Source organism: Ipomoea triloba, chromosome 14, assembly GCF_003576645.1.
Source record: "Ipomoea triloba cultivar NCNSP0323 chromosome 14, ASM357664v1".
In the NCBI taxonomy this organism is placed as follows: Eukaryota; Viridiplantae; Streptophyta; class Magnoliopsida; order Solanales; family Convolvulaceae; genus Ipomoea; species Ipomoea triloba.
This window is the reverse complement of record NC_044929.1, coordinates 5,692,084-5,718,697: the sequence shown is the minus strand read 5'-3', so window position 1 is coordinate 5,718,697 and position 26,614 is coordinate 5,692,084. Positions and strand designations below refer to the sequence as shown.

Below are 26,614 nucleotides of genomic sequence, written 5' to 3'. Positions count from 1 at the left end.
CCCTTCTTGAAGAACGAAGATCAAGCCCCTTCTTTGAAGAACAAAGCTGCATTCCGGAGTCCCCCTTCTTTGAAGAACAAAGCTGCATTCCGGAGGCCCTTCAGTCAAAGTAAAGAAGAAGCTGCATTCCGGAGTCCCCCCTTCTTTGAAGAACAAAGCTGCATTCCGGAGGCCCTTCAGTCAAAGTTGCATTCCGGAGTCCCCCTTCTTTGAAGAACAAAGCAAAGAAGAACAAAGCTGCATTCCGGAGGCCCTTCAGTCAAAGTTTCAAGTCAAGTAAAGAAGAAGCTGCATTGCGGAGGCCCTTCAGTCAAAGTTTCAAGTCAAGTAAAGAAGCATTCCGGACCAGCTGCATTCCGGAGGCCCTTCAGTCAAAGTTTCAAGTCAAGTAAAGAAGTGCATTTCGGAGGCCCTTCAGTCAAAGTTTCAAGTCAAGTAAAGAAGTGCATTCCGGAAAGTCAAGTAAAGAAGTGCATTCCGGAGGCCCTTCAGTCAAAGTTTAAGTCAAGTAAAGAAGTGCATTCCAGAGGCCCTTCAGTCAAAGTTTAAGTCAAGTAAAGCAAGTGCATTCCGGAGGCCCTTCAGTCAAAGTTTAAGTCAAGTAAAGCAAGTAAAGCAACGAGGTGCGGACTTGGCCGAGAAATGCCGCAACGTGGTGCGGACATGGCCGAGAAATGCCGCAACGATGGGCGGACTTGGTGCGGACATGGCCTAGAAATGCCGCAACGAGGTGCGGACTTGGGCGAGAAATGCCGCAACGATGTGCGGACTTGGCCGAGAAATGCCGCAACGTGGTGCGGACTTGGCCGAGAAATGCCGCAACGTGGTGCGGACTTGGCCGAGACATGCCGCAACGAGTTGCGGAAGTGGGCGAGAAATGCCGCAACGATGTGCGGACATGGGCGAGAAATGCCGCAACGATGTGCGGACTGTGCGCGGNCGAGACATGCCGCAACGAGTTGCGGAGGTGGGCGAGAAATGCGGCAACGAGGTGCGGACTTGGCCGAGAAATGTCGCAACGTGGTGCGGACTTGGCTGAGAAATGCCGCAACGATGTGCGGACTTGGCCCAGAAATGCCGCAACGTGGTGCGGACTTGGCCGAGACATGCCGCAACGAGTTGCGGAGGTGGGCGGACTTGGCCGAGACATGCCGCAACGAGTTGCGGAGGTGGGCGAGAAATGCCGAGACATGCCGCAACGAGTTGCGGAGGTGGGCGAGAAATGCCGCAACGAGCCGCAACGAGTTGCGGAGGTGGGCGAGAAATGCCGCAACGAGGTGCGACGAGTTGCGGAGGTGGGCGAGAAATGCCGCAACGAGGTGCGAACTTGGGCGAGAAATACCGCAACGATGTGCGGACTTGGCCGAGAAATGCCGCTCAGAGGATTTTCGTTCAGTTTTTCTTGAAAGTTTTTCTTGTTCACACTAGTGATGATGAGTCGCGTACTCTTATAAAGACTAAGAGAATGGTCTATCTTCCGCAATAGGTGCATAGGTGCATCGACCTTTAATTAATGTCAATGAATGATTAAGAAAATCATACACTCTCAAATTTATGAGTCTATACTTCTAATAGATCGTCTGGTTCTACCTTACACAAAGATTTTCACCGTCTGAATATCAAGAGCCTTCTGGATCTGACTTGTTAGACTGTGGCGGATATGATTAAAGAAAAATCTCCAAGAAGAGATGACCTTCAACATTAAGAATGACTTAACTTCACACCTGAGGAGGAAGAAGAGATCCGCATGTCTTGTCTAGATGAACTATCTATTCTAATAGGATAATTTCCATTCATAATTTCCATTCAATGTTGAAGCTGGATAGCATTTCGTATTGATTCACCCAAAGTGTTATGTAACTTTTAAGTATTGATTCACCAAAGTGTTATGTCATTTTACATGCTTTTTTACTTTATTTCAATGAAATATGGTACTGGTTTAGTTGCTTAAAAAAAATTATACATTAACTCTTAAATTTATATCTATTATTTATTATATTGGCATCACTTGCTCTACATATATAGCTTCCACCAATTAATAAATGGATAAGATTTATTGGATAAAGCTAAGAGATTGGACTTATAAAATATTTTTGAAGTGTTCATAATGATATAAAATATTTTAGGTGAGTAAAAATATTTTAAAAATTATCTAATTATACACCTATTTAGAGTTTAAATGTGTCTTTTTGAATTTTATTAAATTACTTCATGGGGTTTATTTGATATTATTATCAAAAACATAAATAAAATGGATAGCGTGGAGGCATCAACTATCTACAATATTTTGTCAGTACGGGTTTGGCTCATTGGTTCAGTAAGCAGTATTTGGGAAAGAATAAGAAAAATATAATATAATTTTACCCCTGTAGCTTAGCGTAGTGGTTCGTCGTCTAACTTGATGTCACGATCGAAGGCGGCACATGAATGAGAAAAAGGCTCAAAATGAAGTCATGATGATTGAAGGTGTGGATTGTGTGCACATGACGACTAAGTTTTGACTGGGGGGCTGATTACATGACTCGCGATTTACCTCTACGGTGGCTCTAAGGGACGAGGTCCTATGGGCTTAGGATTAGCCTGGCAAGTTGAGATGATTGAGTGGGTGAAATATGATTCTTGTGTTAGAAACTTACAAGTTTAACTCTCATATCAACAGTCTATCGATCGAGCTTGACACATCGGATTTTCCTAGTATAGTTTACCTCTCCTTTCATGTGTGATTTTTGAACTATTACATAGTAACGAAATTTTATCTAGTACACAAATATGTTAGTCATTTAGTCATTTGGAAAATATTTCCGCCACAAATATGTTATTTAATAAAGTAGCGGATTTAGTCCTTCATGGACTAAACTCGTCTTTTTACACATAACTTAAACGTTAAAGATGATCACACATATGCCAAAAGTCTTGTGGTCGAGCGGCATAGTTGTGGCTTTTCAAATGAGAAACAAAGACTAAATATATAACTTTTCATTTATCAAATACACAGTTCCGCATAATTGCTGCAAAGTTTTATCTGTTGGAATTTTTAGCATAAAAATGATATTTAAGTAGTTTTATCTGTTGGAATTTTTAGCATAAAATAATATTTAAGTAGTTATAATGATATTTAAGTAGTTATTTTGTGGTACAAATATATATGGTGTCTACTTTCGATATGGTCGGGTCAAATTGGATTTGCACTCTTCATAGTTAGACAAAGAAATCAATATATTGTACCCTCAAAATAAATAATGGGTGAATGAGAAATTGATTCTCAAAGTAGACACATTTGAGTTGGAATATGAAGGTGGAAATGCTTTGATAGAGCACTGGTCCCACATTGGTGTGGAAGTGATTTGCACTACGATATATATAGGAGTGTTTTAGGAGGATGTTGAATTGTATAGCATAGAGGCTCTCTCGCGCGCAACCTTGTTTTTGGTAGATTATTTTAGCTTCAGCGATGTGGTTGCCTTTTGTTCTAGTTCGGTGGACTTTTTGTTTTTAGTGCTCAAGGTTAAAGTTGTGATCTATTTTATTTTGTAGTGAATCAATTTTAAAGAAAGTGTGTGTTACACATAGGGATGTCAATCAAGCTAGCCCTGTCGAGTCTCGGGCTTATCGGATTCAGGTTGTCGGTTAATCATTATTTTATTCTCGGATTCGGGTTAGCCCCAAAACTAAACTTCGGGTTGTCGGGCTTATCAGGCGGGCTAAACTATTTGAATTAAAATCGAAAATGAATACTTACATTTGATAAAAACGGGTCAAGTCGTCAACCGGATGAGCATTGACACTTTAAAATTTAATCAAGAGATAAATGAATACTTGCATTTGGATATTTGATAGAACATTAGAAGTTAGAACGGATCAACTGGATGAGCATTGAGCACATTAAAAATAATAAATGCAATTGCAAAATTAAAAGTTTAGAGAAAAATGACATTGGTTCTCAACGAGAAAAGATGTGTATAGCTTATAATTTTTAAAATATTCATAATAGGATTAATAGCCTAACTTTAGCATTTGGCAGTGTTCAAGTGCATTCAAATGGAAAATTGAAAAGCTTACTAAATTGTGTCTTTGTGAGAAAATGATAACTGATGCTTCTACCATTCAAAGAGAAAATTGAAAAACTTTTCTTTGACTTTTGTCAATTTGTCCATTTTTACTTAATAACCTTACTACTAAATTACTAATGAGATCAAAAGTCAAAACTAGTTGCATACTTAACACTTAACAAATGCATTGGAAAATCACTAGCCTAAACAAACTATCTAGAGTGTGTTACAGTAAGTTTTTAACTTTTCATTATCTATTATTGTAAAAATAATTTATATTGTAATATATTTATTAAAATTTTATTTAAAAATGTACCTAGTGATAAAAAAAATACTAAAGATTAACTCACTTATAAATTTCATGTATGTTATGTTTCACACCACTTCTATAATAAAGAACTAGTTTTATACGCGCATTGCGCGAATGAGTTAATGCCCAATGTTTATATTTAAATAAATATTTGAAAGTATATCAATGCATGATTATATAGGAGAAGTTTATACATGGGTAATAGAATGTCAAATTTTTTTATTTAAATATCTAACTCAAAGTATATGAATCCAAGATAATATAGAAAATTCATTATAATTATTACTAAAATAAATGTTTGCAACCTTGTAAAATCGATAGTCTAAACATGATAGTCTAAATAAGTACTACTTTTCATTTGAATTTTTCTAAGTGTTCTTAATTCTCTTTTGAGTAACATTGGCATTGTCTTCATCTTTACTATTTGTTCTCTTCCTTTTTGTTGGTAGTGTGTTATTTGTAATTCGGTTATTGTTGGTAGCATAGATGACAACGTCATGCAATGAGATTATGATATAGGAGCAATGAGTTTCATTTGGTTCAACCATTATTGGTGAATGAGTTATTGTGGATAAAGAAATCCCTAGTTTAAGAAAAAAGATTAAATAAATTAATAAAAATTTGAAAATCTAAAATATTGTATATTCCAAAAATATTAAAAAGGTAGTTTCTCACTTCAATTTGCTGGGTAATGGGTTATTTGAGTACTTTCATTGTCAACAAATCTCCCAAGTAGTTAATATGATTGGTTTCAAACTATTCTTTTTTATTTTTTTCATGGTATTAAAGAAATACATATGTATCATTTTTTGGTGTAACTACTAATTTATTTAATTCAATAAGAGTAAAATAAAGCGATTCTGCTTCAATTTGTTTGGTTATTTGAGTACTCTTTTTGTCAACCAATCCCCAAGTAGTTAATATAATTAGCTTCAAATTATTTTAAATTTTTTTTTCATGGTATTAATAAAATACTTGGTAAATAAATATATAACATTATTTTGTACTATAACTTTGATATTTAATTACAAGATATTGTAAAAATAAGATAATGGACAATGTAATGAATATCAATTGATAAATTTGAATGTAAAGAATCTTTGCATGAGATAAAATAAAGACAATATAACTAATGAAATTATTTCTCTTATTTAAATTTTTTTTTTTTTTGAATACAACCTGTTGAAACGCAAAGGGTTAGTAGCCTCCGCTGAGGCTCGATCTCATGACCTCCAAAATGGGAGAGCCACTACATGCCATCTAGGCACAAGGTGTTTGGGATTTCTCTTATTTAATTTAATTTGTTGATAATGAATAATTTTTTCAAATAAAGGTATTGTAGACACATAATTCTAAATTAAAGAAATACATATGTATCATTTTTTGTTGTAGCTACTAATTTATTTAATTTAATAAGAGTAAATAGAGTTAGGAACTTAATTATGTCAAATTTGATTGAGATGAGGTTCGAACCTAAGACCTTTCTTATAGAAATTAATGGGTAAGTTAAAAGTTAACGGAATATTAACGTAGAAGAGAATATTTAACGGAAAACTTAACGGATAATCATAAAAGTAAGGTTAAATTAGGTAATCTCTATTAATAATATTAATCTGAATTATCTTAACCATCTATTTGATTAAATAATTCATCTGAATCATCCATTTGATTAAATAATTTGACCGCCATTTTTTCTACCCATTTTAGGCCTAACTCTCTTTGGCTCTTATTAGTATAGTAGATATAATAGTTTTGAATATTTTGGGTTATCAAGCTAGCCCATTTAATTTCGGGCTAGCTCTATCGGGCCATCGGGCTTATCGATTTTGGGCTCATCGAGCAAATTTTTTATCGGGCTAACCCGTTTGGGCTATAGCCCTGTCGGTTTCGAATTTTTTCGGACTAGCCCATTGAGTTCGGCCCGATATGATTGACATGCATAGTTACACATAAATTGGACATTTCCTTGATTTTTCGTAGGACTTATATTCAAATTATAAAACCCTTATTTTCGTTATTTATTATTTTATATAATTAAATTTTACTTTCATTCCAAGATTGAGTTGAAATTAATTTTTTTTTAAATTTAATTCAATTTTTCATGATATATATATATATATATATATATATATATATATATATATATATATATATATATATATATATTTGATAAATCAACTTATTCACCACCTACATTATCTTTTACTCAAAAGAAAAAGGTGGGCCTGAGACAATTGGCAACTGCACCAATCGTTATACCGTGGACCAGAGTCTATAGTGCACTATGGACTCTAGTCCTATACGACGTCGTTTTGAATTTTAATTTTGATGGCGACCGTTTGTTGTTCAGTTCACGTTACATTGGCTTTTTTAATTGTAAAGCATGTGTATGTGTCGTGTGTTATGTGTTTATGTGTCTCATGTTATGCAATTTTGTACTTTAAGCGTATGAATTCTGTACCTAAAATAAAGTAAATATAACATGCATTTTTTTTGTCTTGTGCTATGCATTTTTGTATCTTGTGTTATGTGTTTTTGTGTCTTATATTATGCAATTCTGCATCTTAAGAATCTTGATTTTGTACATGAACTAAAGTAAATATAAAGCATTTGTATGTGTCTTGTCTTATGCGTTTCTATGTCTCATGTTATGTAATTTTGTACCTTAAGCGTATGGATTCTGTACCTAAAATATATTAGTAGTTGTTTAACACATAACATATTGTGTGTCTTATTTTACGAATTTATGTCTGGTATTACGAAATTATGTGCCTATAAGATATAAATTATATACATAAATCAAATTTTAGAATAAGTGAATATGTAACATGTGTATGTGTCTTGTGTAAAAAGGGCAAGCATATGGGATCTCATCTAGAGCCAATGTTTTGCATAATCTCAACTTAGCACTTGTGCACACAAGGTCCCCACTCACTTTAATAATTTTAGTGTTTGGTTATTGGTTTCAGAAGGGAACTCATTTGTAAGACCGAGATGATTCTTGAAACAAGTTGGGTTGTCATGAGGTTGTTTGTGGATTGCTAGGTTGTGCAAGGAGAAGTGTGATCAATTTTCATTGCTTGGATAGTGATTATTCCTTGTCTTTGCTTGAGAACAAGCAAAAGTTCTAGTGTGGAGAGTTGATAACTCTATTTCTATACCTTTTTCACTACATGTTTTTAACCATTTTTGTGTACAAAGTGTCTAATCTTGAGTGGGAATTGAGACTCGTTTGCGTGTTTTGTGTTCATAGGTGCAATTGTTCACAACGAGTAGCAAATAAAGGAAGAATTTTTGGAGCATATTGGACCAATTTTGGAAACAAGGATCCCACTCAAGGAAAGATAGGAGAAGCAGAGCACGAATCGGAGCAAAAATCATTCCACGATGCAAACAAGGATCCCACTCAAGGCCGTGTGCCTTCGCTGCTCTGTTCATAATCACGACACCTACACAGCGTGTGTAGGTGGCCGTGGAGCTCCGTTGTCTTCATTATGTAAGCGAATTTTTTTGCATTTTGTCCAAGTTCGAACCCTAGATAGTCTTAGCTCATTTTCCTTCATTTCTGCATGCATCAATAGCTTAGATTAGTTTAGTTTTACACTTCCTACTCACATTTAAGACATCAAAATTCTAGTTTCTTAGTCATCCTCAATTATGATTTGCTTGGATCCTTATGCGCTCCAAAACTTTTGTGCCTAGGATTCTAGTTCCACTACAAAAAAAAACGCGAAAAAATCGCTAGAAAGGAAAAAATCCGTCGCTAAAGTGAATAACGACGGATTAGCGACGGAATCTGTCCGTAGCTAAAAGTGGTGTCGCTAAAAAGCTGCGACGCATTCGAAGTCCATCACTAAATTTAGCGACGGATATATATCCGTCGCTAAATTTAAAAAAATCCGTCGTTATTTTTATTCTCACGCGGATTTAAAGGACGAAATTTGCAAGGGAATAGCGACGGAATATTCCGTCGCTAAATAGAACGACTGATATATCCGTCACTATTTTGTTGTCATTTATTTTTATTGTTAGAATGTATTTAGCTACGGATTCGCTACGGTTTTTGTCCATCGTTAAATTTTTTATTTTTATTTTTTAAAAAAAGAATTGCTCACTAATTAATATCTCATACATGTATTAAACCTATAATATAGTACTTCAATAATATAATTATAAAATATATTATATTATAAAATTCATCTCACATTCAATAATATAATTATAAAATATATTATATTATAAAATTCATCTCACATTCAATAATATAATTATAAAATATATTATATTATAAAATTCATCTCAATAGCATTAACAAAAGTATTGTTATCAAATACAGAAATGAAAATTTTAAACATACAGATTAAATTACATAAATCATTTACAGGAGCAAGAAAGTTCTCTATCTAAAAACAGTAATAGACTATTGTTAGCTTTCCGATTTGATTTTTTTCCAATAGTTTCAAATCGAGCAGCAATCAATCATAATCCTTCTGTGTTTCTTTTAGTTGCTTCCGAACGAGAACCCACCTGCTATAATTAAATCATCATCCGCAATAATCTCATCATTGTCATCATTCAATAATCATCAAGGTCATAATAACATCATAGTATATATTATTATTAACACTAATCATTATTATTAACAATAGACTACTAAATTTGCAAAAAAAAAAAAAAGAAAAAAAACACAATAAACTACTAATGATCTTAATAATTCATAAATAACCTCTAACCACCATTGTTAAACATCTAACCACCATTAATCAAAGTCCCTTAGTCAATCATCAACTTAGTTAATCAAACTCCCTTAGTTAACAATATAACTTACATTAAAAATACAATTGAAGTGAAAATACTATTAAAAATGATATTCCCTTATTTGGCATTCAACAATATTGCCATATGAAGAGAAATATTGCTTCAATCCACCTAAAATAATTCATGGTTAAATTTTGTAGCACTACATTTAACTTGCAGAGAATTAACAATGATATGAATATATGAAATGTTTTTACCTTCAGTTAGAGAGAGTGGAATACCACCAATAAATATTTTCTTTGTTTTTGAAATTCCTCTGAGTGGCATGTCCTCCCTAGGTACAGTCCTCTTTACTTCTACCTACTTATTACAGAATCAACTATCTCTCCGTACTTGATGAAAACCTGCTAAAAGTTTCTGGCAAGAAAAACACCAAATACAAATGAGACTTGGAAAGGAAAATTTGTACTACATGACATATAAGCTGATATATAATGCAGTTTGTGCAAGAAACAGAATGAAAAATATGAAAACGATCTCAGAACAGAACAGATATCTTAATGACTAAGGTACCACATATAATGAGGAAACTCAATTTGTCTTATCATCATTCTGCCTAATTCATTTATTATTTTAGCCTCATGTAAGATTCATTTTTTATTCCACCTGTTTTTCTCTTTTGCATTGGCTTTTAATATTGCACCCACAACTGCCACACAGCCAGAAATTTTCCAATAAAAGCAGCAGGCATCAATAAGAATTAAGAAACCAAGAATTAGTCTACTACATCTTAAAGTTAAAACTAGCTTTCCTTTACATCTGTGCACATCTTTGTGCAGTACCAGAATGCAAATACACTATCAAAAACTTTGTCCTTCCACCTGCAACTTCATAATTAACATATTCAAGCAAACTAACTAGTAAGTGTAGTCATATTCTGTTACATCTAAAGAAAAATGTTATAATTTGTTGACTATTGTTTCTTACTCATCCATCAATTTGAAGAAGACTTCAGACTAACTAAACGTCAATTTAAGATCACCCGACAAGGGGTAAAATTAGTTTAGCACTACATAATTATTTTTTTTTTTCAAATCATGCAAACATTAATAATTTACAGCAACACTAGCGACCAGCGACCAGCGCAGAGCTAAACTACTTCATAAAACTTAAATAAATTTCAAATTGCAAACTTAAATTGCAAATACAAATTACAAACTGACCTAGCCAAGTAGCCAGTAGCCAACTTATGTCCTCCTGTGCCCTCTTATATCACAGATTCTTAACACTTGTTGGTTGCTTTTCAATTCCAAACTGAAAAAGAAGGCGAACAAGACTTTAATTTGTGTTTGAATTAAGGAATACTGTGAGCGACACTTAGCTTGAGTAGCTTGCTATCTATATTCTCTTCTATGCTTATAAATAAAAATTACTTTCCATGATAACTAATAACAAAAACACGTATACAATTCAAGGATAAGCTAAGGACAAGCTACAAAAGTCAGCAGGTAAGTTTACTCATTTAATTATTAGCAGCAATATAATATAGTTCTATATATTAAAGTAAAGATATCCATGCACTATATATGTACTTTTGATGCTAGCTAGTTAGTCTTCGTCAAGTTAGGATAACATTAACAAATACGAGGTGGAATATAATATATATAGTCCATTCAAATGACATCAAAATTAAAAGAAAATATATTACACATACATCTAGGATGTTGAAAATTAAAATGAGAAATGATATGTTCATCAGAATCAATGAACCAGCCTCAAATCACAGATTCTTTCCATCTGGACTGAATGCTGCAGCCATAGTTGATTGAGGAGGAGGTAAAGGGGGGCAATACTTGAATATCCTACTTCTATTGACATCCTAGGTATCCTTTCAATTCCATGAACTGCATTAGCAATCTACTACCAGCCAACATAAACAGGCACGATATCATCTGGTCTTGACAAATTTCTCAAAACATCACCTTTTTCATTGAGTTATCCACAACTATATGCGCATCTTCAAGACTATAAACATAAATCTAAAAGAGAAACACATTAAGTTACCTTGCACCTAAACTAAACCGAACTAAGCTGTAATCCCAATCTAGGTTAGAGAATGACCACAGGCACGAAAATCAAGCAACTATTTAGTAGATTGAAGCATATACATACAGCAGCAAAGGCAACGGCAGAGTCTACCTAGATTGAAGCATATACATACAGCAGCAACGGCATATACATACATACAAAGGCAACGACAACTAAAATCAAGCAACTATTTAGTAGATTGAAATAAAAACGTGAAAGAAAATAAGCTGCAACGGCAGGGTCATACCAGGCAGCGGCGGCGGTAGGCGGAGCGACGGCAATAGGGAGAGCGACGACAGAAGGCGGAGCGGCGACGGTAGGCGGAGCAGGACGGTAGGCTTTCGGCGAAGCAGTCGATGGGCACGGCGGAGCAGGCAGCTGCGTTGGGCGGAGAAGGCAACGGCGTTCAGGGGTCGGCGAGGAGAGCAGCGGTCGCCAGGCGAGCAGCGGTCGGCGGTCAGCGGTCGTCGTTGGCATGGGGGCAGAGGAGTCGGTTGCAGCTGGGTGTTTGGAAAAATGTTTAGGGCAATCTGATTGTATATTCACAATAAGGATGCAATCTATTGTATATTCACATTTAGCGACGGAATTAAAATCTGTCCCTAGATTTTAGTTTAAAATGTCCAGGTCTCGCTCCGTTAATACTTCCACGACGGAAATTGAATCCGTCGCTAGATTCAAATTCCGTTGCTAGATTTTAGTATAAATTCCACAGGTCCCGCCCAGTTAATACTCTAGCGACGGATTCAAATTTCCGTCGGTATATTTTGTCTTAAAAAAATTCTCGCTCCATTTTTTAAAAGCAAAATAAACCCGAGGATATGCTCTAGCGACGGATCCTATTTAGCGATGGATCCAAAAATCCGTCGCTATATTCTATACAAAATAAATATGGTGATTTTTTAAGTAGCGACGAATAAGAATCAGTCGCTACCTAGCAACGGATACCATTTTCCGTCGCTATATAGCGACGGAAACAAATATCCTTCGCTACTTTGTAAAAAAATAAATCCCCTTTATACAACTTAGCGACAGAATAATTTTTCTGTCGTTAATTTGTAACAAATAAAATTATTTAATCAACTCGCGAAAATTAGCTACGTATTTAACGACAAAATGAATTCGTCGCTAACTGTCGATTTTTTTGAAGAAAAAACATAATCTGTCACTAAGTCGTCGCTATTCTGTCGTTAAATTAGCAACGAAATGGATCCGTCGCTAAATCCGTCGTTATTTCCGTGTTTTTTTGAAGTGTTCATCATCCAAGTACGTGTCATAGTCCTAATCCCTAGTAGAACAACATATTCACCCACTTTTCACCATCACCTACCCTATTTTTACACCAACTTTTTGGCGCTGTTGCCGGGGATTAGTTATTTGGTTGTATTATGTGATTGCTTTTATTTCTAGCATTGAAGTTAGTGAATTCTTAGAAGATAAATCTTTTATTTTTATTTTTATTTTAATTTCTTTTTGTTTATTTTACTCAAACCCATAACCTAGTGCTTCCAAAGGTGTTTTGCTTGTGCTTGGTTGTAGGTGTTTTTCCCGGTGTATGCAAACGAGATCTAAGGGGATCCAAGAACTTTATCCCCTTAACCAAGAGCTCTTAAGGGACCTAAGGAGGCAAAGATGGGATTTGCACGGGTGGCTAAAGGAATTTGAAAACATCGAGATAAACATGGAGACCGGAGACACTACCAACCCCAGGCAAATCTCTCCCAATGGAACAAGCACCCACCAAAGCCCAAGAAATGGAGAATCCAATGATGAGAGCCATAGAGGCCATGCCAATGTCTCTCAAGTGCCAATTGCTCGCATTCAAATACCAGCACAAACCTTCATGGTGAATCCTAATGTCATCCCTTATCTTGGAGGAGGAAAGGGGTTTCAACAAGCTCAGTTCCTATTCTTTCCTAACATGAATCAATGTGGCATTCCTCAAGGGTATGGGCAAGCACAACCTCAACCACAACAATAAGGACAAGGGGTTGGGATGTAAAATCTTCTCCATCAAATGAATCTTAACTTCTTCAATTAATTTGCTCAAAACTTTCCACAAGGAGTCCCTCTGATTTTCCACCAAAGTGTTCAACAACCTATGGCGGCCCATCTAGCTTCGGAATTTAAAGAGAAAGATTGTATTGTGTACCCAGGAGTGGATGCCAACAATTTTGATAGGATTTGCCAAACAATTTGGAGGTTCAAGGGTTGGGGACCCTAAGGCTCATGCTGTTCACTTTGATAGGATTTGCCAAACAATCAAGATGAATGAGATTCCAAGTGATGCAATCAAGTTAAGGTTATTTCCTTTTTAATTTCTTTGAAAGACCAAGCTTTGAGTTGGCTAAATTCTTTCCCGACCAACCACTTTGTAACTTGGGAGCAACTCTACAAGGCTATTATGCAAGAATATTGCCCTCCTTCTAAGGCTGCAAAGTTGAAGAAGTAAATCCAAAACTTTCAACAATTTGGAAATGAGAATCTCTATAAAACTTGGAAACGGTTTAAGAACTCATCTCTCTTTATTTCTTCGTCTCCAACCGGTAGCATTCCTGTCTACAAAGTAGCCTATAAGATTATCTCCGAGGACCCAAGCGCTTTTGCTTACCACGAGTTTCCTTGTGTGCAAATGTGAATCGCCACCGTCAAAGCAATTTAACAACACTGCCATTCGCCAAGTTGCACGAAGAAATCTTTACAAGAAACAATGCTTTGCCTTATCACAAGAACTTGATGCTAATGGAGGCCCATTTCGTTGGCAAGTACACGGAGGATCCGTGCGTTGTGATGCCGTTTTTCGAACGGGGCTCGCTCCAGATTTCTTTCATGATGGGTTTTGTGGCCACGGTTTACGAATACAAAGTTTCCAATGTGGAATGCCCATCCCATTTGGCGCTGTTGGCGACCCAGATTTCGAGTTGGGCCGCCGCGTCAAGGTGTACAACAGAATTGCGAATCACTTGAGATACCGATTAGGGGAATAATTTAGACAAGAAGGCTTACCAAAGATTTCGACTTGGACTTGATTCTCTGGCAGAGACGGAATGCGAAACTGGTAGTAGGTTTTTTTTTTAGTTTTTTTTTTTTAATTTATTAAAATAAAAATTTGAAAGTTGTATTTTTTTAGTGGTTTGATTAGTGAGTGTCGTCCTCTAGGAATAGCTTAATTGGAGTTTAAGTAATGAGGGGTTAAGCACTGGTTCATGCAGTGTTTGAAAGCTAACCTAAAGATATTTGAGTAGTTCATGTTTAAGAAATTAATAATGAGAACAAGTAAGTGAATTAAAAAGTAATAAATGAAATAGAAATTTGAACCAAACATCCTTGAATAAAATCTCGTTTATGTCTAAAGTTTAAGTTATACAAGTCTAGATGATGAACTTGGGGAAATGGTTTAAGTGCCAATGTCACTCTCGTGATCACTTGGACTATCAACTAATCCTAAGTCCCATTCTCATGGCAACTTGGTTAGAAGAGACAATTTAACAAACACTTTGTGTGCTTATTTCCTTCAAACTCCTTTTTCTCAAAGGTGAGTAAGAAATATGAGAGGTATGGCTATGGTGTAGCCGTATTCTCATAGTTGGAACACCAATTCCAAATATCTATTGCATAATTTGGCCATAATTATGAAGAGTCAATCCAATTCTACCCAATTCATATCCAAGTTCAACATTAAGACAATACAAAACCTAATTTATGCAATTTAATTCATATTGGGATTCATACATCAAGGAAGTTCAATTCAAATCCTAAATGTGTTTAACTATTCATATTTGGAATGTAAAGCAAGAAGCAATTGAAGTAATACACATATAATTCAAAACTTTAAGAAATATAAATGCAAAAATAGGAAATAGAGAACTTAACTTTATGAATTAATTGCAAGAAATAATCTGGAAATTGAAGTTGAATATTGAAATTCTTCCTCTAAATCTCTAAAATATGGTAGATTATAAGTGTGGGAAATGTTTTCTAAAGTTTCCTAGAGAGAAACACTAAAAGGGGAGCTTAGAAATTCAAAAAAAGTTGAAAATAACCACTAAGATGTATCTATAGTCTAAAATTCGCGCATTTTTGTAGCCTTCAGGATAGGAAGTCACGGTGGGACTCACACCGTGAATACCCACCGTGAGTCTCAATGATCAGAAACTGATCATTGAGACTCACACTGACACTCACCACGTGAGTTCTATGATCAGTTTCTGATCAGCGTGAGTCCCTGATCAGAAACCACGCTGAGGAAAATGAAAAAAAGTCTGAAGAAAATGACGAAAATACCCTTAACAATTTTAGATTTTTGCACGTTTTAAACGGATGAGTGACCGACACAATGAATTTTGGCACTAAAACAATAGTCGTGGATGAAATTTGGTACTAAAACAATAGTCCTGGGACCAAAGTTGGTAGAAATTAAACATGTGGACCAAAATTATCATTTTGCTAATAGTCGTAGGACCAAAATTAGTATTTGCTCTTTACATATTACACTTCTATTATGGATAATTTTAATAGCTATTTGAGGTGGGAAACTAAAATGACCACTAAACGAACAAGTTAGGGACTAAATGAGATCACATGTTACATGTATAATTAAAGAATTGAGTGGACTATTCTAGTATAATTGAGAGACTAAAATGACCATTCTACGGTTTCTCTCTTATAATAATTTTGGAGAAAATATTCTGCTTGAATCAAGACATTATTTGTTACAACTACTACTTTGACATGTTTCTCCTTAAGGTAATTATTACCGATTCTTTAATCACACCAAGTACATTTACGACTTCATGTATTAAAACTATGTTGAACATATACTGTATAAATATATATGTACAGTTTAACTATTAGTTTAACTTTTAATTAATACAGAATACATAGTTCAATTTAATATCAAAATTAATCACATACCAAAAATCATGAGTTAAATCTCTATTGACTTTGTCTTTGATCTAATCATCTTAAATCCAGATTCCAGAGTACAAAACCTGTAATAACCCTTCTTCTCTTTATGGAAACAAAATCCTAGGTTAACATAAGATTAGTGTGAATTTAACGTAGTCCAAAACCCAAACATCCAGAGTCCTGATCACTTTCACAGTAGTCTACTCATCCCTTTCTGCCTTTTCTCTTTCTACATGCTCACGTAATAATATTTAATATCTTTTCTCTCTCTATATATCTGTGTATCTATATATGCAGATCTCCCAGTAATTTTCTCGCATCAAGCTTTTGCAGTGGTAGATTGATTGGGAGATGGGTAAAGCTTCCGTAATCGTGTACATCACAATCGCCGTGCTCCTCCTACTGCTCATCTCCCACTCTCCCGACAAGGGCAACAAGCCCCACCGCCACCGCCGCCTCAAGCTCCGTTCCAACTTCACCTTCGCCGACGGCCACCTCCACCATGACCGCATCCCTTTCGACCCAATTGTGGCCGACATCGAGCGCAAGCGGGAGGACAAGGAGTGGGAGAAGATGTACATAGAGACGCACCACCCGGAGCTCAAGTCCCACGACGCGGAACACGCGCCTGGCGAGCAGGCGCAGCCCGAGTGGGAGGACTTCATTGACGCCGAGGATTATCTCAATGACGAGGAGAAGTTTAATGTGACTAATCGGCTGGTGCTGCTGTTCCCTAAGATTGATATTGACCCGCCGGATGGGTTCGTGAGTGAGCGCGAATTGACTCACTGGAATTTGGAGCAGAGCAGGAAGGATGTGCTGCACCGGACCGAGAGGGAGATGGAGGCTCACGATAAGAACCGCGATGGACTCGTCTCTTTTGCCGAGTATGAGCCTCCCACGTGGGTGCAAAAATCGGGTCAGTTCACTTAATTTAATGCGCCTCATTCGCCGCATTTGTTGTTTTTTGGAAAGTTGTTCTCTAGATCTGTTATTCAGTAGGATTGCTTACAGCCTAATTCCTTCAATTCACTAATGAGCTGGGGTTTATCCCCCTGAATTAAGAACTATTGATAGTGAGCCAGAGGATACTGATCTAGTAGGAAAGAAGCTGATTTGAATTGACAAATAGCAATCAGGATGAATTCTGCTTCAATCAAAACTAAACAAGGCAGTTACACAATCCAGAAGAGGGGTTTTTTGAAATTTAGTACTGGCATTTGGTTTAATATATATTTTCTTGCAAACAATATTGCCCCATTGCAACAGGTCAATGTATGCTTGGAAATGGAAAAATTTGCTTAAAGTTAATAGATCAAAGATCAATTCTAGATTGATGGTAGTGAATCCATGATAATACAAACTCAACCCTTCCGACTATAAAGGTCACCTGTCTTTAATCTTTGTTATTGGTTGATAATTGGTATTTCTTTTGCCAAACCTTGACCGAGTTAAACTTGTTTGTGCTATGGTGAACTTCTTCATATAGCAAACAGATAAGGTATTAGTTAAATGTTCTCTTCTTTCTGCATTTAAAGTGTTAGTACTATTTATATCATCTGTCAAATGTTAGGCTTTTGCATTAAACTAGAGAGAGGTTAAACAAATGGCTCTTGTTTGTACAATATTCAGTAGTCAGCTTTAGTGAAGCAACACTAGCATTTATATTTTGCTCTGTTAGGCTGTAACGATTATGATGCTATGTTTCCCTTTCCTAAAGTTGATGAAGTTTGGATTGTGTTTCGTGCATGTGTCGTACACCAGAACCCAATTCAGTTGGGTATGACATGGGCTGGTGGAAAGAAGAGCATTTTAATGCATCAGATATGGATGGTGATGGTCAATTAAATATTACAGAATTCAATGAGTAAGTATTTTTTTCCCTCGCAAAAGTGGCCTGAAAGTGGAGATATATAGCACTAAATCAATTTTGTTTCTAGTCTTTGTCTCTTCCAGTAATTTTATTTGCTTACTGTGATATTGTAGCTTTCTGCACCCTGCAGACACCACCAACCCAAAGCTACTACTATGGTTGTGCAAGGAAGAGATAAGGTGCAATGATTTTCTTTTAAGCACATTTTGATTTGATGATTGAAATTAGTTTGTTTTGTCAATTTCTTTCTGAAATTGTTACATATCAAGATAAAAAATTCTTCAATAAATATAATTAAGTCTGTTAGGGTTAACTGGTTAAGTCAGCTAACCTTCATCAGTTTTGGAAAAAAAACTAGAAGTTTACATCCAACCAAGTCACTTGAAATTATTCACTGAGTTTTTTTACACCTAAATGAGCCTGTGCTAATGAATTCATCATTTCAATTTGTTAGTGCATTTTCTCCTTTTATTTTTGGTATTACAGTGATATGATACCCTTCGTCTTTTCACAATTTCAGGGAGAGAGATAGTGACAAAGATGGGAAAGTTAACTTCAATGAGTTTTTCCATGGGCTCTTCGACTTAGTAAGAAACTATGATGATGAGGGTCACAATACTTCGCACCATTCTGATGATTCAGGAAGCACTCCAGCTCGAAAGTTGTTTGATGAGCTTGATAAAGATGGCGATGGGTGATTAGCCTTATATATTTTCTAAGACTGATTCTATTATTGATCTAATATTAAAAAGCAGTAACAAATGCATTTACCTTCTCTGCGTTGCAGATATTTGTCTGATGTGGAATTATTACCTATAATTGAAAAACTTCATCCATCGGAGCGTTACTATGCTAAGCAACAGGCTGATTACATCATACAACAGGTATTTGTCTGCTGACAATGATTATTGAATAGTTGACTCATTTTAAATTGCAATATGAAAGTATATACACGCAAAGATCTACGGATCTACCATCCTATTCAAGATCAACTTTCTTTAACCATTCTTTCCTCCTTCTAACTGTGGCAATGGCCTCCTATTTTATTTCTGAATTAAGAGGTACATTATAGGTTTCTCTTAAAAGATCTGACCAGTAGCAATTGGCTTAGTTTCTTCCCTTCAATTTTCACTTTTCTATGGAATATTACCCAACGCTAAGTGGAGTTGTGTGCTTATACCTCCATCTTATAATTTTCCTGATAACTTGATGCCTATTCCACTATATTCATTTGCCAATTTATACAATAATTTGCAGTTCAAAGAATCAATAAGGTGTACATAGGAGTATAAAACTACTGGCAAAAGCTCCCAATTTCTCAAGATAGGGTGTCTTGTTAATCTGTTTTATATTCTAAGCAATAATTTTTGGGTATAATGTTACTTGTGTTGTTTAGTGGTAAATGAAGTTTAAGGACGACCTAATTAGGTAATTAGGTGGTGAGATATTATCGATGAGAACAATTATGTTTGTATTAGAGTTCACAAAATATAACTGTAGGAATACAAGAGTATATATACAAGAGAATCATAAGTAAACTAGGACTGAGAATCATAAGTAAACTAGGACTGAGACTTATAGTATGACTCTATTATGTAGAGTCCTAATATTATCAACTCATTCATATATAGTCCACCCTCTTTTATGTGTGCCAAAAATTTCTAAAGATTTTGTTTGATGAACAAGACATGTGTTGTGGAAAAGAATCATTCACAGTGTTGTTCTACATTGCTGCTGTTGTGGAAAGAATTCATTATTATATTAGACTCTGAGTTTTGCCCAATTCATTTGAATTTTGTGTTTCTATATTCTGAAAATTTTATTTCAATAATTAAATTGTTTAAGTACTCTTTTTTCACTATCCATCAACTAAAAAGGGTATGGAACCATAAAAGTGAAAATTCTATTTGGGGAAAGAGTAGGCAAAGGGGGGCTCAAAACATTTACTTTTTTTTTTTTTTGGTTTGTTTATGGGGCAGATCCTTCATATTGAAATATCAAACAGCAATGTGAACTTTATTGAAAGGTTCTCAAAATTTTTTTAATTTATTAATCCTATTTGTCTTCAGTTGCTAATTTGTAGTAATGTGTTTGTGGAATTTTTCTTCAGTCTTACGAATTAGAAATGATGTAATGACAATTTTGATCTTGATTTATGTACTCATAATGCCTACAGGCGGACTCGGACAAAGATGGACGTCTGACTTTGTCTGAGATGATTGACAGTCCATATGTATTCTATAGTGCAATATTCAATGAAGATGAAGAAAGCGATTATGACGAGTACCATGATGAGTTCCGTTAGCTCACATTTACGTGAGTATGACTTTAATTCTTTTAAACAATCGTTATTAACAATTACTCCAGTAATGATGGAGAGGTGAAAGTGGCAAGAGTTGATGCAGCCCTATACTTGTACCTCTCACTTCGGTTCAAGGAAAGACCTGGGATGTGATTTACTCATTTACTCCCTATTTCTATGTATTTTAAACACAAGATCATTTGTTTGGTTGCAAAATATTTGAATTGATGGCTTTGGTTTATATTTGCAGGATTGTAGTATGGTGCTCAAAGTGAAGTCTCGTACATTGGGCATTTGTGATATTTATTGAAGTGGTGGAGGTGTTTGTAAGCAACCAGACGCTACACCGGATATCGACTACAAATGGTGGTAACTTTTGTTAGCCATTTTTGTGCCACTGAGATCATCCCTCATGTTTCATTTGCCATTGCAGATTGTTGACTTTTTTGATTGTGTAGAGAGGAGACTAAGTAGGGAGGATTAAATCATTAGTGATTACAGGGTAGATAGTAATTTAAAATCAAACTCGTCGTTTTAACCATTGTTTCCATATCGTTTGCAGTTGATTGCTAGGACCTGTTCAATATCTCACACAAAACCGTTCTGTAATCTATAGATTATTATTGTTGATTTTTTGCTTGAATTAAAATTCCATACTTTACATATCGCACAATAAGATTGTGTCGTCACAAATTTACTTTTTATTTGGATCATGAGCCACAAATTTCAGGACTTTTTGGGTATAATGAAAATCTTCCATCTTGTTTTATTTTTTTGTTCAAGTTTTTCATAAGAATTATGTTGGTATGGAATGAGGGGTCAATAATCAATTCTCTAATATCTTTGATGGTTTTTAATGGATTGAGTAGACCATAAAACCGTTTAATGGATTCAGTAGACCATAAAACCGGGTTAATATTGGTGAATAGGAGCAAAAATAATATTGAATTAAAGGGCCCCATGACCCTTGAAATAAAATAAACTGGCTACAAGAATTTTGAATAAATAAAAGGAGTAAATTTCAGCAAGTCTTTTGACTATCTTGATTTTTTAAAATTAGTCATTGACTTTTAATTTTGACAATTTAGGTCCCTTAACTTTTAGTTTCTTTCCAATGTTGGTCTTTCGTCAAATTTTGGTTAAGTTCAAGACAAATGAAGGGGTAAAAGTGTCTGTTCACCTGTTTAGTGTATTAATACTCGTATTATTACTTGTAATAGCAAAATTCCCAAGGTTACACTAAACAGGTGAACGGACACTTTTACCCTTCATTTGACCTGAACTTAACTAAAATTTGACGAAAGGACCAACATTGGAAAGAAATTGAAAGTCAAGGGACCTAAATTGTCCAAATTAAAAATCGGGAACTAATTTTGAAAAATCAAGATAGTCGGAGGACCATTGCTGGAATTAACTCTAAATAAAAGGGTAAATTAGGTCCAAATTTTATATTGTATTTTTTAATACATTTTAATATATTCATAATATATATTTAACAATTATGCCAATTCTGATTAGGATGATGTTCGAACCTAAGACATTTTTTATAAAAATCAATGAGTAAGTTAATAATAATAAATAGTTAACGGAATATTCCATCACTAAAGTTTATACTAGCGGAATGTAAAGTTGTAAAGTTATTTAAGGTAAACAAATAATATAATAGAGGGTAAAGAAAGAAAATCATTTAAAAAATATTAAAATCAAAATAATATGAACCATTCATCCTAACAAACAATTACACTAACATTTTTTTTAGTTCTCGTTAGGGCGTAACTTTATTTGCTCTTATTATATTTGTAGAAGATTTGTAGATTTATTTAATATGTCTATAAACATAACTTGTAATATCTTTTTCACCCAAAAAAAAAAAACTTGTAATGCCTAAAAATCCTAAACTAAATGTACATCATATGTATTTTCATTCATTTTATAGTAGGTTCTGAATATAATTTAAATATTAGACTAAAGTAATAACTTTATGAACCTATGAATTTGTTTAAAAATAAAAAATAAAAAATATATCGGTATGGATGTCAAAAGATCTTAATTAGAGCTTTTTAATTATATTTTTTATACATTAATTTTATTTGTAAAAAAGAAAAAGAGAAAAATAAACTTAAGTTGAAAAAAAAAAGTATAAGAAGAAAAATAAGAACTGTTAGGTGCATGTATCAGTGGCGAATTCTCATATTGAATTTTAATATTTAATCTTGTTATGAATTAATGGAATAACTACGTTTACCTTCAAAAAAAATCTTATATTTTTATATTTGAAAGGTAGTTTTGGAAGGAAATTGAAACATTATTATTAGTCAAAATAAGGATTTGATTCCATTCATTATTCTTAATGGAAGTAGGATTAGTGTTTATTCAATTTAATCTTAATGAAAGTAGGATTAGTGTTTATTCTTAATGAAAGTAGGATTAGTTATTCGGTTGTAGACTTGTAGGTCTAAACTATCTATAAATAGACGTCCAGGAGGGGAGGCAATTTCCACAATTTTCAAGCAATTCATATATTCTTTCCATATTTTTTTTCAACTTTATTTTTCGATCAGTATCGCAGCCCTAGGGGATAGAGATGGACCACTATGAAGATGGGAGGGTTTATAATGCAAAGGAAAAAAATTAGAGTTTATATTCCCCTTTCAAGTTGGCAAGGATGATGAAGGAGATACAGGAGGACAAAAGCTCAGTTGAATACCAAAGAATGACTTGGGATGCTCTTAGGAAGAGCATAAATGGTTTGGTAAACAAAGTAAATGCAACTAATATAAACAACATCATTCCAGAATTGTTTGCTGAGAATCTGATTCGTGTAAGGGGTCTGTTTTGCCGCTTCTGTATCAAGTCCCAAATGGCTTCTCCTGGTTTTACAGATGTATTTGAAGCATTAGTTGCCGTTGTTAACACTAGGTTTCCAGTGGTAGGTTTGAGCGTGGGATACTTCTCTGTGGGTAAATCTACCCCTTGGAAAGCTTTCTCATTTTAGAAGTTTAAACTTTTGACTTAAAGAAGAATTTGTATTGTATTAGAGTTTTTTGATGGCATATTGTAATAATGTTAGTGTATCACTTGTTCTTACTCGGGCTTTAGTGTCAAAATCTACATTCTTCCGAGCTTTAGGCTCAAAATCTACATTATTCCTATATTCTCTTTATTGTAACTGTAATGTTGGCTTTCCAACAAGACCCATGAAGGGTATTTATAGTCATTCCACCTCCTCAATGGATGGTGGAGATTTACTTGATCTAAAGACTAATAATTTAGCTTTAGAACTTTCCAAATCTCTACACAAACTAAGGATTCTCTTATGTTCTAGAATATTCTATATATCTCTACTACCCTAGTATTATGTATATGCTTCTAGAATATTTTACCAACTATGGGATACTATGTACAATTGCTAGAAAAGTCCAGAAAGATGTAACAAACCTTGGAAATGTGTAGCAAAGTGTCTCGCCTTGCATAAGGATTAGGATTGGTAGATTTTTCGATTTTATCACCTTCTGTTTTGTATTCTATTCCAAGGGAGTCTTAGGTGCCAATACACTTGTTGTGGATTTACATCAATGTAACTTGAAGAAAGATCAGTTTGGTAGTGTAAATCTTCCCCGTCAAAAAATCATTTGTCTAATAAATTGATCAAATAACACTGTAATAATGCTAGTGTATCTTTGACAACCTATTTGGTTTGCCGAATAAATTTTGAATAGATAATAATAATATCTATTCTAAAAATCTCCCCCGTCAAAAAATCATTTGTCTAATAAAATTATTGATCAAATAACACTGTAATAATGCTAGTGTATCTTTGACAACCTATTTGGTTTGCCAAAGACCTTGTGGTCTAGTAGCACCTGGTGTCACGATTTACACTTCACATGGATGATTGGAGTGGGTATAATAATAATACTATTGACAATTCCATATATTATAGAGTACAAAAGAAAAAGAATAACAAAGGGCAAATTATACGGTTGACCATGGCCAAAACAACGTCGTTTGATGTTTTTCGTTAATAATAGTCGACAACAAATTCCGTTATGGTCCATGTAGCAACCTCTATCATTATTCAATTTCATTTTATGCACATTGTAATTTCATTCCAATGTCACTATAGTATCACTCTAATTCAACTACATTTTCATTTAATAATATACACTTAATATGTGATACTTGCTATTTAATTGCATTTTATACACAAATGTAGTTTAATTATAACAACACTAAAGTATTATTATTATTATTATTATTATTATTCAAGTACAGTTCTATTTGATAATATACGCTCAACTATTATTTACCCGTGCGATTCAAGGAATATAACATACTTTATTAATTATATGAATTATAAAATAATATATTATGTAATAGTTGCGATTTGTTCGATGACATCCTTGGTGCACCTACACCCGAGTTCAAATTATGACAATTCGAATTAGAATTTCATAGTTTGTCTCGGTTTATTTTAAAATGAAAAAAAAAAAAACAAACAAAAACAAACAAACAAAATCAAAATCAAAATCAAAATCAAAACCAAGTAATTAAAAAAAAAAGGTGGAGCTGAGGATCGTCCTCCGCCAGCCATGTGACAAAGGCGACCATCCGCCATGGCCGAGGCCAATATTTGGCCATGGCTGTCGAAGCGTCCATCCACCATGCCCGAGGTCAACCCTAGGCTATGGCATGGCTGAGGCCAATCCTCGTCCATGGTGGTCGAGCCCACGCCTCAGTTAGCGAAAAAAATATGAAATAAAGAGAATAAAGAAAATAATTTATTAAAAAATATTTTTTATTAAGTAAAGTATAAAAGAAAAAAAATAATAGCCACTTCTTTATGCCCGTAGCCTTAGGAGCTAGTGACGGGATATTTGATGAGTTTACACTTTTATTAATTCCTAGTTGACTCTACTGTACTCGCAGCTCGGAAGTAGGGGGGCTAGTGACATGATAATTGAGCGTGGTATTGGGCACGACCCGATAATTAATTGATATACAGTTTGTTATTTTTTTGAGGAAAAGTCTGTATCTGTTTGTTTGGTATAGACATTTTGGCATCTCTTTTTCTGTTTAATATGTAGTTTTCATTATGATTTTTTGCATTGTCTGCTATAATGTCATTAGCAAAACAGTGTGCAGTTGAAGAGCCATCTGCGGAGACAATGGCTCTGTTTAGTAAATAATCAGCCTATCAGTCAATTTTGGCTTATTTGATCTTGTTTGGTTAATAAGCTTTTTGTAACTCCAAAATACTAAAATTCAAAATGCTACTCAAAGCAACTTTTTCAATTAGCTTTTTAAGAAAAAGAAATTATACCAAATAGCTATCAGCTAACAGCTAATTTAAAACAACTTTCTACAATCCGCTAATGTTATCGACTAATCATACCTTCTAACCCAATCAGCTAACAACCATTTACCAAACAGGGCTAACGGGTGAAAATGTCTTGACATGGCCACATGTGGTGACTGGTGAGTATGCTCCACTCAATTCTTTTTGCGTTCATTGTGTTTGAAAGTTTGCATAATTCCTAATGTTTTTGGCAATTTTAGGAAAAAATTTCCCTATTAACGTCAGTCTGAAGAATTATGTGGATTTGTAGCACTATAACCTGTAAATTTGCGGATGCATTCTCCACTGAATCTTTGTTGATATCTATTTATCTTGGGTTTTATTCACGCACTATTTATGTAATTATGCTCACACTTTATTCTTTTTTCTCGTCTCGCATCGTCGTGTTGAATCCAAGGAGGTAGGATGTGTTGAAGGGTTTCAGTCTGGTTGGATCTTCTGATGAAAGAAGAGATACATGCAGTGTGTTTTTTCTTTTCTGGTAAAGGGTTGTTGTATTGTTCATCTATTGAATTTGTTGGGTGAAGATTAAAATGGCAAAAGAAATGAATATCACTGTTATTTCCACACCATCTAAATTAATTGACATAGTTCTGGCTTCAGATGAGTCTAATGTTTCTAAGTGAAGATTTTGTATTAAAGTAAATTTAGATGGTATAGCCATATGGGGAAGGGTGATCATTTGGACAAAGAGTGTCCTACAAATGCTACTTTAGCTGTGGACTGTGAGAATTATTTTATCTATGCAACACTACTAAACTGGAAAATAAGTATGGGGATTAGTGAACAAATGGTTCAGTGGAACCCGTGATTTGAGAAAGTTATACCAGTTATCTCAGGGAGTATATCGGTCTAGTCAAAAGAGGTGTGAGCTTAGATATTATTAGTTATTACTATGACTTTAAGAGTGTATGTGTTGCTTTGTATGCTACGATGCCAATAACAAATGATGTGGATGAAATGAAAA

The 26,614-nt window shown here is 34.6% G+C and overlaps 1 protein-coding gene and 1 long non-coding RNA gene across 4 annotated transcripts; one reads left to right on the top strand and one right to left on the bottom strand.

The window, feature by feature from the left end:
* Positions 1-8,624: 8,624 nt before the first annotated feature.
* LOC116005193 lies at positions 8,625-11,763 on the bottom strand. Of its 2 annotated transcripts, none has more exons than XR_004094898.1 (4): positions 11,453-11,763; positions 10,341-10,431; positions 9,375-9,534; positions 8,625-8,889 (listed from the first exon to the last, which is right to left on the bottom strand). It is a non-coding gene; the product is annotated as an uncharacterized LOC116005193 (long non-coding RNA). The 2 variants fall into 2 exon arrangements; XR_004094897.1 differs by having other exon boundaries at positions 8,625-8,886.
* A 4,505-nt stretch (positions 11,764-16,268) lies between these two features.
* On the top strand, positions 16,269-20,961 carry LOC116005372 (calumenin). Of its 2 annotated transcripts, XM_031245656.1 has the most exons (8): positions 16,269-16,354; positions 16,447-17,032; positions 17,878-17,980; positions 18,100-18,165; positions 18,507-18,680; positions 18,774-18,870; positions 20,163-20,302; positions 20,539-20,961. In XM_031245656.1, the coding sequence occupies exons 2-7, from the start codon at positions 16,465-16,467 to the stop codon at positions 20,289-20,291; spliced, it is 1,137 nt and encodes a 378-aa protein (XP_031101516.1). In that variant the 5' UTR covers positions 16,269-16,354; positions 16,447-16,464; the 3' UTR covers positions 20,292-20,302; positions 20,539-20,961. The 2 variants fall into 2 exon arrangements, with proteins under 2 accessions (XP_031101516.1, XP_031101515.1); XM_031245655.1 differs by lacking the exon at positions 16,269-16,354 and having other exon boundaries at positions 16,364-17,032.
* The last annotated feature ends 5,653 nt before the right edge of the window (positions 20,962-26,614 follow it).

Bases quoted from the DNA above. Each gene is read 5' to 3' on its own strand.
- LOC116005372 (XM_031245656.1), top strand. From the start codon at position 16,465: ATGGGTAAAGCTTCCGTAATCGTGTACATCACAATCGCCGTGCTCCTC. The intron at 18,166-18,506 runs GTGCAATGATTT...TCACAATTTCAG, and splicing joins TTGTGCAAGGAAGAGATAAG to GGAGAGAGATAGTGACAAAG. The intron at 18,871-20,162 runs GTATTTGTCTGC...TAATGCCTACAG, and splicing joins CTGATTACATCATACAACAG to GCGGACTCGGACAAAGATGG.